The sequence below is a fragment of the Malaya genurostris genome, chromosome 2 (genome assembly GCF_030247185.1).
Source record: "Malaya genurostris strain Urasoe2022 chromosome 2, Malgen_1.1, whole genome shotgun sequence".
NCBI lineage: Eukaryota > Metazoa > Arthropoda > Insecta > Diptera > Culicidae > Malaya > Malaya genurostris.
This window is the reverse complement of record NC_080571.1, coordinates 86,890,375-86,903,567: the sequence shown is the minus strand read 5'-3', so window position 1 is coordinate 86,903,567 and position 13,193 is coordinate 86,890,375. Positions and strand designations below refer to the sequence as shown.

Sequence of the window (13,193 nt, the reverse complement as noted above, 5' to 3'; positions counted from 1 at the left end):
TTCTAACCGATTTTTGACGAGGAACTACAAGGATCAGCCCCATGCGGTTGTTCGAGCCATTGATGTGGAACAAGGCAACCAAAATTTCTAATGATCTACAATCAAATAGTTCAATCAATCGTCACACTTTTGAATTCGCAAATGCACGAGAGACTGCTTATGTCGTTTTCGTTTCTAAATTGCACTACACTGGTGTAGCGAAAGCTGCACTGAAACCGTTCGTTTTTACCAATTGCACTACACCAGTGCTACACTTTTTCTGCACCGATGCCACTGGTGTAGCACTCATCAAAAGTTTGGTGTAGCTCTGTGCAATGGAATCGTCTATTGTAGTCAATGGTTACTGTTTATGTTTTCGTCATTTTTGTTCGTTTATTAATACCTCAGTGTAGCACTGCACCGGTGTAGTGCAAATTAAAAACGAAAACGCCATTAGATTGATCTTTATTAGGAAACAAACCGAACATGCGAACCAAGAATATAGACTCTATTTGTCGTGATTTGTATTTGTTTTGTAGCCGACGAAATTACTTCAAAAGCCCAAATGTGTGCAATTATATGTTTGTACACGCTTGCGATACGTATATCGATATTTAAGCTTCTCTTCGCCAAGCTTGTGTTCAAGTTTTGCATGCAAGCAGTTATTTTTATAGCGTTTCTCTGCCATTACTACCATTCTGCGATTTCGGTTGAAGCGATAAACTTTTTCTCATTATCAATCGAGTTCATCTTATATAAATTAGAATTTAATCTTATGCACTCCAAATTTATCCTGGGATGGTTGTCAATTTCTCAGGCGAAACGACATAACATGGAATTTCATCCGAACTTGCATGACACAAGATCAGAGCATACCTATTAAAGCTTTAAATCGTTTTATGGCACTTTTTGTCTTGCTGTCTAGCAACAACCTACCTCTAGCAAGCTACGCATAAGACTGAAACGTTAGCTATAACTTTGCTTATATTTATAGATTCGCGTGCTTCCAGCAGCTTCGCTTTTGCATCGATTGACCAATCAGAGCAATGCTTTCCCATGTGATATATCGCTTACTCCTTCAAAACCGTCGACTATGGCAGGGAAATCCGGTATGTCGGAGATTTTTTGCAGACAAAATAGGACACTGCTAGCTATTCATCAACATTTCAATGATATACAATTAAAAATACATGGCTATGAACATTCAAATCAATACGTAGAAATATTTCCAATCAAATGGTGACATAATATTAATAATTGATACAAAATTGACTGAGCTGTAATTGTTCAAAACCTGACCACATTTGTACGGGTATTTTTCTTGAGTTTCTAATTTGCACCCCTATATAGAAAACAAAAATGTGTTCCACATTAAAAAACTGCTCTTAGATTCTGAAACTGAACTCTAGAATTAGAGTCTGGGCCTGAATCCTGATATGAACTGAACGAGTCAACTACACAAGCTAGAATGAATGGAACATTTTTGCTTTCTTTGCTTTTCAATCATTTTAGAAAACGTTAATTTATTTGAGGTTATCATAATTATAAAAACTCTTTCACAAATTGCTCATAATATCTCTGATAACACGGAGAAAAATTTTATTGATACTTTCAATTGAACAAGACATATTCACGATCAAAAACTTATTACTCTCCTAGAGTGTAATTTTTGAAAAGGTGGCTCATAGTAAAGTAAGACGTATTCACGTTAAAAATGCGAAAATATTCGAATTAGAATCTACTTTAATTAAGGGGTTACACCACTGTATAAAAAAAGAGAAGGACTTTTTTGGGCAATTATTTTGGGATCCAAAAAATGGAGTAATACGAATTTTGTATAAAGCACGTTCTAATATGTATATTTAAGTACAAAAATATGATCATTTTTTGTACCTAAATATACATATTAAAAAGTGCTTTTTACAAAATTCGGATTACTCCATTTTTTGGATCCCAAAATAATTCCCCAAAAAATTCCTTCTCTTTTTTTTCTACAGTGGTGTAACCCCTTAAACTGATTATATTCACTTCCGATATGCATATTTCAACAGATAAGTAATTAAAGTTATTTAGATAATATTTGGAGTCAATTCAAACGACCAGTAGCAGAATGACGCAATCGTTCTTGCTTTGCGAATGTCTCGCAGCAGAACTGCTTCCTGTGCGCATTGATTCAATGCTTAAGCTAGTTTGGTAGAGGATTTTCTTTTTACGTGATCTAGTTCGTAGCTTTTTCACAAATTGGCGGTCCCAACGGCCACAAAAATAGCAACATATAGAATTTTGATGTTTGACGAAAGTTATTTTATCCTTTTATCAAATGATGCTAGGTGGAACAACTTCGCTTGTGGCGAGAAAATCAGTTATAAGAACATTTTGGTTATGATTTTACTAGCGAACAAAACGTGTCGTAAGCCCACTGCGCTCAATCACAGAAAATATTCCGTATTTCTGTGTCGGCTATGCACGATACGCTTTGTGCGATGATTCGTTCAATTGGTTCGGTTAGAATTTTGCGCACCGTACTTGCGCACTAAAGTTTAACTTAATGCTTGTTCATACCAAATATTTTGATTTATTTGTAATTATCAGATACTACTGAAAATTTTACTCTGAATTGCTGATCATATTTCCGATCTTGTACAGAGTGAATTTTGAGAAGACTAACGCAGTTCGAGCTTCGGAGTTAATAAAGTTTACTGTTTAGAAGTTTGAACTTGAATCCGTTTATTTCATGAATTGTCTTACTTTTATATCAGAGACTAAGGAGTGTATCGAAAAGTAGTTAGCAACATTGATTATTGAATAAAAAAGCAAAAAAAAAACATATTTTGACATCAGTTTTCGATATATTATAGAAAAATTACGTTTTTATGCATTTCACTGATTATATTGAAGAAAATCCTAGTTTCTGTGAAACGCTCGCGCTTTGGACTTGACATTCTTCCATGAATTCTGCACAGTTACTTTTGTGACTTTCCTGGTGGCAGCTGTCCAGTTTTTTTTGAACTCCTGCATGTTTTGGGACACTGTACCTTCCTTCCGAAAGTGCCGCTTGACAATTGCCCAATACCTTTCAATTGGCCGAAGATCCGGGCAGTTCGGTGGGTTGATGTAGTGAGCTGAAGCCAAACCGGCCAGATGAGAGGAGGAGCCTTATGCTTTCTGTACAGTGGCAGCATTCTCTTCTTCAAACATTCTTCTTCGTACACCTTGGCGTTAATTGTGCCCTTCGTGAAGAAAATCGACGACCGCAAACCACAGGTACAAATTGCTTGCCATACCAACACCTTCTGCCCAAACTTTTCCATCGCCACCGTGGTGTCAGCGTCGTTCAGGTCCTGGTACACCGCTTTCGTATAATATTGCGGTCCGGGCAGCGCTCGAGATTCTTCCTTGGCGTAGGTTTCGTCGTCGATCAGGATGCATCCGTCTTTATTCTGTAGAATCCGGTTATACAGTTTTCGCGCTCTTGTTTTGGCCTTGCTGTACCAGGGACTTTTTCGGCACCTTCTGTTTCTTGTATGTTTTCAGGGAGTTCCGAACTTTGATCCGTTGAATCATTCCGATGCTGGTGTTAAACTGCTTGGCCAAAACCCGCGTCGACGCTAATGGGTTTTTCCTGATGTACTCAACCACTTTTATGTCCCGGCCGGGCTGGCTGGTACCCGTTTTCCTACCAGATCGGGGCAAATCCTTCATGGAAAGGGTCTTACCGAACTTCTCGATAGTATTTTTGACACTGGTGTGGTGCACTTTCACCCGTTTTACAATTTCGTTGTACGTGACACCACTTTCTGAGCACCAAGTGTGCAGAATTTTCTTTCGCGTTTCCGGATCAATTCGACTCATCATCGAAACGATAAACCGTACCGAAACCAATCGATTGCGCAGCTGTTATTGACATGTAAACAAACATGTCACCGGAATCAGGAATCAGAACAAATTGGCTCAAATGGCACGTTCCCGTTTCTATTTACATCGGTTCGCTGTTCAAATTGCAGTAATTCACTTACAAATATGTCTGTTTATTGAACGAATCATTCAGGGGAATTTTCATGCTCTGATTGTGATGAAACCCATTAATTCAATTTTTGACAAATGTTAGACTCTGATATGCAGATATATTAGATATACATATACCTAAAATTTAGCAAAACCGTTATGCTGCCATGCTTGGTTTTTCTAAAACACAATTTTTTTCTAATGTATCTGTTAGTCAATAAAACATAGCTATTGTCATGTCTTCCCATTTTTAATGCGTTGATGGACAAATAAATCAAATGATCTCTTGTGGAATAACCGGTAAAATGATTAGAAAGTACGAGTTTTTCATAATGAACTCTCCATTGGTTTTTAGCCACTTTTATTTCCAAATAGACCAACTAGTTCATCTTCTATGAGAAATCCTACAACAATTGTTCTGGTTCTGTAACATTGGTAGTAAATTTATTACTCAAACAGACTTTGATTATCTACCAATAACATTCGGGATTTCAAATAAATTAATGATTGTTTCAGTTAGTTCTATATTCTAGCACCTTAGAACTAATCGGCTAAGACACAGATCTCATACCGAAAACAATGTGAACCTTGGAATTGTTTTTGGATATTCGTCTAATATCGCGATACAATAAAAGATTTTTTTTAAATCATTATATGGTTGAAGTCAAACGGTGGATAAAATCAAAGTCGACAGCCCTGATGAAATCAATACCTCACACAAGTATTGCCTCAAGATTACATTACAAAGACAAACTACAGGGTAGCAAGTGAATTAGCGATTTCAATTTCCCGGTTTTCCCGGTGCGCGAGACTAAAAATTCCCGGTTTTTTAACATGTCCAAAAAAACATCGAGAGTTGAGAAATAAGTATTTTTCAGGTATCTCCTTGGAACAACGATTAAAACTCTCATCCACAGTTTGTCCAAACGTTTATCTTCTGAACTAACAGTACCATCCAGCTTAATGTATTCCATTTTTATTTTGTCTTTTACTTCGCCGGTAACTTCGATGTAACAATAGGATTAAAACAAGAAACATATCTGGCCAACGGTGATGAAAGTGATCAGTCTTGCATTTCACGAAGGAATGAAGTATCAAAATTCTTGCAATTTTCTTGAAAAATCAACACATTTTTTTTAACTTTTTGCTTTTTCCAATAATGCTCTTAAGCGCAGCTTTCACATCATATTCGACGATTATTGGTGGTGTTTTGTAGTTTTTCAGAAATATCATCAGTTATTTGAAAGCCTAATGATGAAAAATTTAATTTAAAGTCTTACAATTAAAATAAAATAATTATTTTTCGAACTATTCATTCTTTTTCAAGACTACCACTGAATCAGTCTTTTAAAGGCTATCTGGAAAATCAGTCCTTAAAACTTATGCAAGTTAGGAAATTTCAAAGAACTGTTGAAAACTTGATAGTTGTACCGAAAGAATTAGTTCTATAGAACCGTTCTTTAGTTTTCCTGAAACTTTGTATGTTTCTTCGAAAATAATATGAGAGCTATAAATTATATTTTGTAGTTAACAGATTCAATAATAATAAAGTCCTTTTGCGTGTGTTCTACCAATAATCATTCTTTTTTGTGTACATTTTCAAAGTTCGCGAGATTCTACCGGATTCCTCAAACCAGCAAACGTTTTGAAAGACTATTCTATTGAGAAAAATAGTGAGCTATCATTCTTCAAGAAAGAACTCCAGTTCACTCAATCTTCGAGAGAAACTAGTTCTGTTGGACCGTACGCGGACTGACCATCTCTAGTGTATTAAATTTTTTTTAGTTTGGTATAGTATAAGGTTAAAAATAAAAAATGAATGAACTAAAGCACAACACTGCTTCCTCAAACCCGATTACTTCTAACAACCAGTGGCGTCTCGCGACAAAATTTACGGGTTGTGCACTGCTTATACGGTATGATATCAGAACCGTTTCGACGTTGCAACTGAGACAGTAATTTGTTTTCAACTACCATAAGCATAAGGCACTGAAGCCTCTCCTGAATGTGTGCATACAAGTTCTCACCGAGCCTATTTGACCAGTTGTGCAGTGCACGAGGTGCACATGAGGACGAGAGACCATTGCTAACAACATATACCATATTCTTTCAGAGTTGGGTTTTGGCGAGAGAATAGGCTCTTACGAACTCTGGAAAACCAATTTCAGCTGTCAAAGAAGGAAATCAAATACTCCTTTCAAACGGTGGATAAAATGAAAGTCGACAGCTCTGTCGATTTTGTGAATCCTATTGAAATCAATACCAAGATTACTAAACAAATATTGTCACAATTTGACATTACTGAGACAAATTTTAGTGAAATTAGGGAAATTATTGGCTGGCAACTAAAAACACGGCCCCTAAGATTTCTCAAAAAAATTATCAAACATATTACCTGATGTTACTTTTACCATTATGCATACTTATTCTGAAATTTGAAGAAAAACACTAGGAAAGGTCCTAAGTGCAAATGACAGTTCCTCTTTCTTTATTCTTTCTTTCGATTATTATGGTCCTATAGGCAATCCTTCTATCTTACACTTTGCATAGAATAACGACTGAAACTATCAACTTTCGATCTGTTGTTAAAAAAATGTTAGAAAATACAGTATAATTGAAAGAGAAAATAAACAAAGAGAAACTGTCATTTGCACTTGGAATCTTTTCTAATATTTGTCGAGATTTAATATAAATCCAGCCGAAGTATCCAAATTATCCTTATTTTTCATCATGAGCATTCATTGTGCTGTTATTGATGCCAAATAAGAAAGCGCTTATTATATTAAAATTGCTGAGGTGTTGGCTCCATGTTCAATGGATTGTGTACCATTGAACCAGTGATGGACAATAAGAAGTTTCAAAACTTCAAACAAAACTTCTAGTTCAAACACAAAATGGCCTTCATCTTTTCATTTGTTGTATCAGGAAAATCATAATGCTGAAAATCGTTACTAAGATTAGGACTAGTAAATTTTTTCCCGGATTTGCACTAAAATTCCCGACTTTTTCCCGGTTTTTTCCGGTAAAACCAAATTCCCGACTTTTTCCCGATTTTCCCGGTCACTTGCCACCCTGAAATTATGATGAAATTAGGGCAATTGTTAGGCACCTTACTGAAAAATGATATAAATTTTATTACTTTTATTAAAAACATCCCCGATACTACCTTCTTGAGACTGACAATTTTGCAAAAATTTTGTATACTTATCCATCTAAGAACCATCCTTTTCCTAGTTTTTCCCGATAAAACCAAATCCCCTTTTTTTTCGATTTTCCCTGTCACGTGCCACTCTGATGTTTTGAGACTTAGGTTTCACACGGTAATAGCTATCCAACAAGCCAAAGATTGTCGAAACCCGTCCATTTTTAACGGAGATGTCGATTTTTTTGTGTTTTTTTCTTCTACTCAAGCACTAGGAGTTTTGAAACACGATTTTTAGTAATATACACAATTGTTTCTAATCACTAAATAGACTGTGTACAGCATTCTTTATCATAACATTTTACCTCGTTTCGATTTAAGCACGATTCGTTTTTGACAACATAATCGTTTGAATATGACATATGTAAAGGGTGATTTTTTGCTGATATCTTTTTGGAAACACTGTTTCTTACAGATCACGCTTGAATCATGTCTTGTGTCATTGTCAAATTTGTTCGGTTTGATCTATAATTTAATCAAGAATGGAAGCTGGCAAAATTGGAGGAAGATCAACTTTTTTATCGAGAAATTGTGTTCAGCAACGGGACTCATTTCTGGTTGAATGGATATGTACACAAGCTAAACTGCCGCATCGGGAGTGAAGACCAAAATACAAGACAAGAGTGAAGACCAACCAATGCATACCAAAAATGTCACTATTTGTTGTGGATTATGGACCGGTGGCATTATTCGTGAAATACCGGCCGATATGTTGGAGAGAGTGTGCCGAAATTGGACCTTGCGCATCGGTCATCTAAAGCGGAGCCGCGGTCAACATTTGCATGAAATCATCTTCAAACCTTAAATTATATTGATCGTTCTATCAATTCCAATAAAGATTTCATCAATTTTCTCAAACTTTTGTTTTGTTTTTGAAAATCAAAACCTATGCCTTTCGAATTCAAAATAATTCCATATTCATTTTCAATTGCTTAAAGCAATAATTGCTGGAAGACCATTAAGGTCCTATGATCCCATACAGGATTTCTAATTTTTATTTGGATCCGACCGCAACTACAGGATGATATGTGTAACGAACTCAAATGAAACGTCTTAAAATCCCATAAAAACTTTTCGTTTTTCAATCAGATTCGACTTCCGGTACAGGAGGTACAGGGTGATTAGTGTAAAAAATGTCAATTTTACATAAATTATTCGGGTTTATCGGATATTGATAGTCGAAGGTATCCAAAAATTTGATGAGTAACTCACTATCAGTTCTCAAAGATGGCCGAACTGATTTTTTTAAGTGAAAATTCAATTGACTTCGGCTACACCGGTTTTCGAATCCCAGTTCCAAAAGTATCATGAATAGATGAGCTCTATCGTTTTCTTAAAGGTGGACCAAATGAATTTCAAAAACCAAAATTCAATTGAAAAGACTTATGGTCCCATACAAAAAGTTCTGAAATTACAAGTTAATGAGTAGAGATGGTCGGGTTTTGTACCCACAATTCGACCCGAACTTGAACCAGACGGGTATTATGTAACTGCCCCGCATTGACGCAACTACGTATCCGGTTTTATGGTTCTCCAATACGAACTCAAACAAAAATGAATATGATTGTTCGAAGCGAAATGTAATAGTCTCTTCTATCGGAGAAGTGTGAAAGATTTTCCAGACTGTATTCTAAATGGTGTACGAGAGATACGAATGCAATATTTTTTTATGTATTAATTACTTATAAAATGGATATGTTACTTATTATAAATATGCCAAACTTGACAGACATTGTCAATGTATACCATGCTTCAATCTACGAAAGAGAACCGACCCAATCATGCCTCATGGGAATCGCAAACATCGTCCAAAATCTGCACACCTAGTAGTTTGGCTACATGTTAAATGTAGCTCTCTCTTACTTACATTCGTTACTTTCGTCCAGTTCAACACAATCATCTTTTATCATTCATACTCTATTATGCGGATGTAAAAAAACATTTATTTGTACTATCAAGATTGTAGATTGAGTACATCTTTTTAAAATCTCTTTTATAAATTTTATGATATATTCTCAGTAACGTCGACAAAAATAAAAATAATTAGAACATTTTCTAAATCTACGTGAAAGTATGTTTTCCCAAAAGTCCAATAACTATTGACGACCAAACCAAAAAATTGCACAAAACGAATAAAAAATATTCAAATATCGGCCCTTATGATTCATGCCATCTTACACAACATGTATCAGTAGAAGCAAAGCTATTTCCGAAGGTTGTTCAAATTCTCGGTGGGCAGTTGCAAACGACAGTTGCAAAGCCTTGGTGGGCGCCGGTTGTTTTCCAGCTCGCCCACGATCCCACAGCGATTGATCTTGTAACCCAAATAAAACGGCATACGTTCACTATAGCTAACAACTTTTGACACAAATCAATCAAGCACACCTGCAACACTTACCGATCGGTTTGATGATAAACTTCGAAGGCCGGATCCTCCCAAGGATCGATAACGGCACCCGGTTCTCGACCGAGATCATAGCGTTGAAAAATTTTAGCCCGTTCTTCCTTCGCTCGAGCAATCAGAGCATCTTCGTCCATTGCTTCGCGATACGTAAAATCAATTTGCGTAGCTAAACCTATTTAGTCCTAGTGCAGATTCTTGTTTTTATTGCAGTTCACTAGTCGGGTAAGATTCAATTATCACTTTCTCATTTCATGGTTTGCTCAATACATCCTCGTTCCGAACTTTCATTTTTTGTCTAGTTTTTCATTGGGAAAGAGAACAGCTATTAGAAAATATTTTAGTGCATTTTATACATTTCTATCGGATTTTCACATCTGCTATCGCAGCAAATCAAACACTGGTACACTATCTAGGCAATCGTTGCTAACTGTTAAAGTCGATTAATTTAGCATTGCAAATTGCGTGGCAAAAAGAAGATAATCAAGAAAAAGGGGTAGTAAGTAAAGTGGAACGATTCTTTGCGACATCCACTAAATAAAATGCATAATGTAGTGCATTATTTGTTCGAGATATAACTGACCACAAAACAAATACTGATGCACTCGACCAAGTGCTAAATCAATATTGAAAGGACATTTTATTTACAAACTTTGTAAACCGTAAGCAATGCATGTTCGACTAAACAATTTTCAATTTTCTTTTGCATTTTCTATGCTCTTCAAATAGTAAATTTTCTCCTTTTCCTTCCGGAGAAGTACCGGATTATCTATGGCCACTTGTCATGCGTTAATTTAAATCACACCGACTGTTTGCTGTACAATAACAGACCAGTTTTAACAGAACACAGTTTCAGGAAAGAAAATTAACATAAAAGTAATTGGAAAACACCGTTTGATTTTTGATTTACCGAAACCGCACATACATTGCACTAATACTTTTTGGAATGTGATTGCGTGCACTGTATTTTTCCAATCATAAATCACATTTCTTTGTATTCGATTTAGATTTTTACCGAATTCACCGAATCAATTTGATAGAAAGAAAATATTTTTTACTGCTATCACCATTTCGGAATCGATTGCGACGACGAAAATCTATTTCTTTTCGTTTTCCGATCATTACTGTTTCTCTTTTCTATGTCACCTATTTTCGTTTTTTTTATTCTGTTTCGTATCGTTTAATTGTCAGCTAGGGACTGGTCAGCGAAAATTACGATAGAACATTACACGCACGATTAAATTAAAGTACTCATTAATGTGTATTATTAGACCCATCTCCGAAAAAACTGGAAAAACTCATTAGCGACCCTTACACGAGTCAATAAAAATGTCATTACTGAATTATTAATGAACGTGTAATGGTGCAGTAATGACGAGATTTCTAAAAAAAATTGAAATACATCATTACTTAGTTACATTAAAAATGACATTTTTAATGCTCGTGTAAGGGCCGCTATTTAATCGGTAAATAATCTTCTCTCATTGATGGGTAATGCAAATATGTGTAGTTTACTGCCGAGTTTTAAATGAGAGAGCGAACCAAAAATAGGTAGAAAATAACCCATTTTCAAAAGGATGACGTATTTTCGGATTGCTTAGAAATAGTAAAATGCATGAAAAACATTCCCGCATGCCATGTCTCTATTGTAATATCATACATTCTGCTCTGCAGTTAACGTCGCAATTAGTGAGCAGAGGTGCTAAATGTGATAAACTTTTTAAGGCTAACTCCAAAAGTACCCAACTTTTGACAACTCGAATTGAAGTCGAAAATGGGTATTTGTGGTACTCATGAATGAGTGTTACATTGTAACCGTGCGGCCAACAAAGACCCAGTGTACTTTGTCGAACCGCATCGGTCCAATCATCGCCCAATTATCGGACCGATTGAGCACGATATTACAGCGTTACGATCGGGGTGTCTTCGGACAATTCTGCATTATTTGCATCAACCACGTTATCTCAAAAGCTTTGTCGATTATATTGTGTATCGCTAGTGCAAAAGAGTATTGAGACACAAAACAAGGCATTATTGGGACGATGGCATGATTTTACACGCTAAGAGTCGGCGTTGAAGTCTGTTGAAACAGAGAGGGATAATTCAACAAAAGGAATGTAGTGCAAAGACTTTGCTTCACTTTTTTGCACTAGTGCTTTACAATGTAAACACCAATATTGTTCGACACGCAATTTCGTGCACCATCCGTCCGATGTTTGAATTCACTAAGAAGACACGAGGGTAAAATAAATTGTATCAATTTTTTTTTAAGTGAGGTAACAGAGGTATTTTTGCCACTTCATATATTTTGGCCCACCTTTATGGATTTAATAAATATTAAGTAACCTATGTTGCATCAATTTGAAGCTAATCACATTAAATTACTTATTGCGGAAGGGGCTTTCAAAGATATTACAAACTTTGGTGGATATTTTTACAAAGTGGTCCAAAAAAATCAATCCTAAAGTGGGCCAAAATACCTCTGGTACCCTGCGTGTTAGAACAATGAAATTGCAGATTTTCAAAGTTACTTTATGCATTTTTTGCTCATTCTTTGGTTATAGTATGAGCATGATCCAGTTAAAAAACACTGCTATGTCAAAAGCTAATGTAAAGAGTAGAGGGCCTATAACCAGAGTGACGCTATCTCATCCGTAATGTTGACAACAATTCAAAACATTTAATCCAAAATATTGGCGGTTTCGCAAGTTTTACATTGTGCAGGTTGTTTGTTTGTTTGAAACAAAGCTATCATTCCAAACAAACAGCTAATGTCACTCTGGTTATAGACAATCTAGTAAAAAGTATATTGACATTTGAACGTCATTTTAATTCGGGAATATTATCAGTTAAACTTAATTTTGTTATCGGCGATATTTTACAGAAATTCCGGCAAAGATGAATTTTTCCAAAATACTCGGTTTATTATTTCCGATTTCTCGGCAACTCATGCCGAGACAGATAGGCAACACACAATTTCGCTGATTGTTCAGTAATCAATATTATGTTTCCCGAGATTCGTTTAAAATATTTACTGATCTTTTAGCAAAGTGCATCTTTTTGCCGAAATTTGTCATACCTTTTTGCTGAGCTCATCAGTGAATGACGATTATGCCGGAATCAGCGAATACGTTTGCCGAAATTTCGAAATATATGTTAGCTTTTGCCGAAATTTGGCTAGACAACTGTCATTTACTCTTTACATTTTCGCTTGGAAGGAAGCAGTTATTTTCTGACGCAATATTTTGCAGATTTCCGATGATCACTCGAAAAAATGAAGTATATTTTGGAAGTAGTCAAGAAGGAAGATGTGAGAATCTACTATCTTTTCAGTGAGTACAATAAGTATAAATTGTTATTTATAGAAATCCCTATTGGATCGGATATGTTCTGCATTTATTATTTTATTGTTTCGTGACCGTCACTGTGTTTTACGTGCAGTGCGAGTCAACGGATGAACTATTTTTAATTTTTTTTAACGATGTTTGCTTCGAAGTATAGGCATTGAGTACTGCCGGTAACAAATTCATTAATCTTTTTTTCAAGCCATTTAGGATTTGGCAGCAGCGATAAGATAAATGTTTTATAACTGATTCTTTTTTAATT

General features: G+C 35.7%; 1 protein-coding gene across 8 annotated transcripts in view; it reads right to left on the bottom strand.

The window, feature by feature from the left end:
• LOC131428106 (uncharacterized) overlaps positions 1 to 10,700 on the bottom strand; it is a 33,859-nt gene extending 23,159 nt beyond the window's left edge. For 2 of the 8 annotated variants that reach the window (XM_058591768.1, XM_058591775.1), the window contains exons 1-2: positions 10,513 to 10,698; positions 9,585 to 9,885 (exon numbers count right to left, since the gene is read on the bottom strand). In XM_058591768.1, coding sequence (XP_058447751.1) covers positions 9,585 to 9,724 — 140 coding nt within the window. In that variant the 5' untranslated portion in view covers positions 9,725 to 9,885; positions 10,513 to 10,698. Of the gene's footprint in view, positions 1 to 9,584; positions 9,913 to 10,478 lie in introns of all 8 variants that reach the window. The other 6 variants (XM_058591772.1, XM_058591773.1, XM_058591770.1 and 3 more) reach the window with 6 other exon arrangements.
• Positions 10,701 to 13,193: the final 2,493 nt, after the last annotated feature.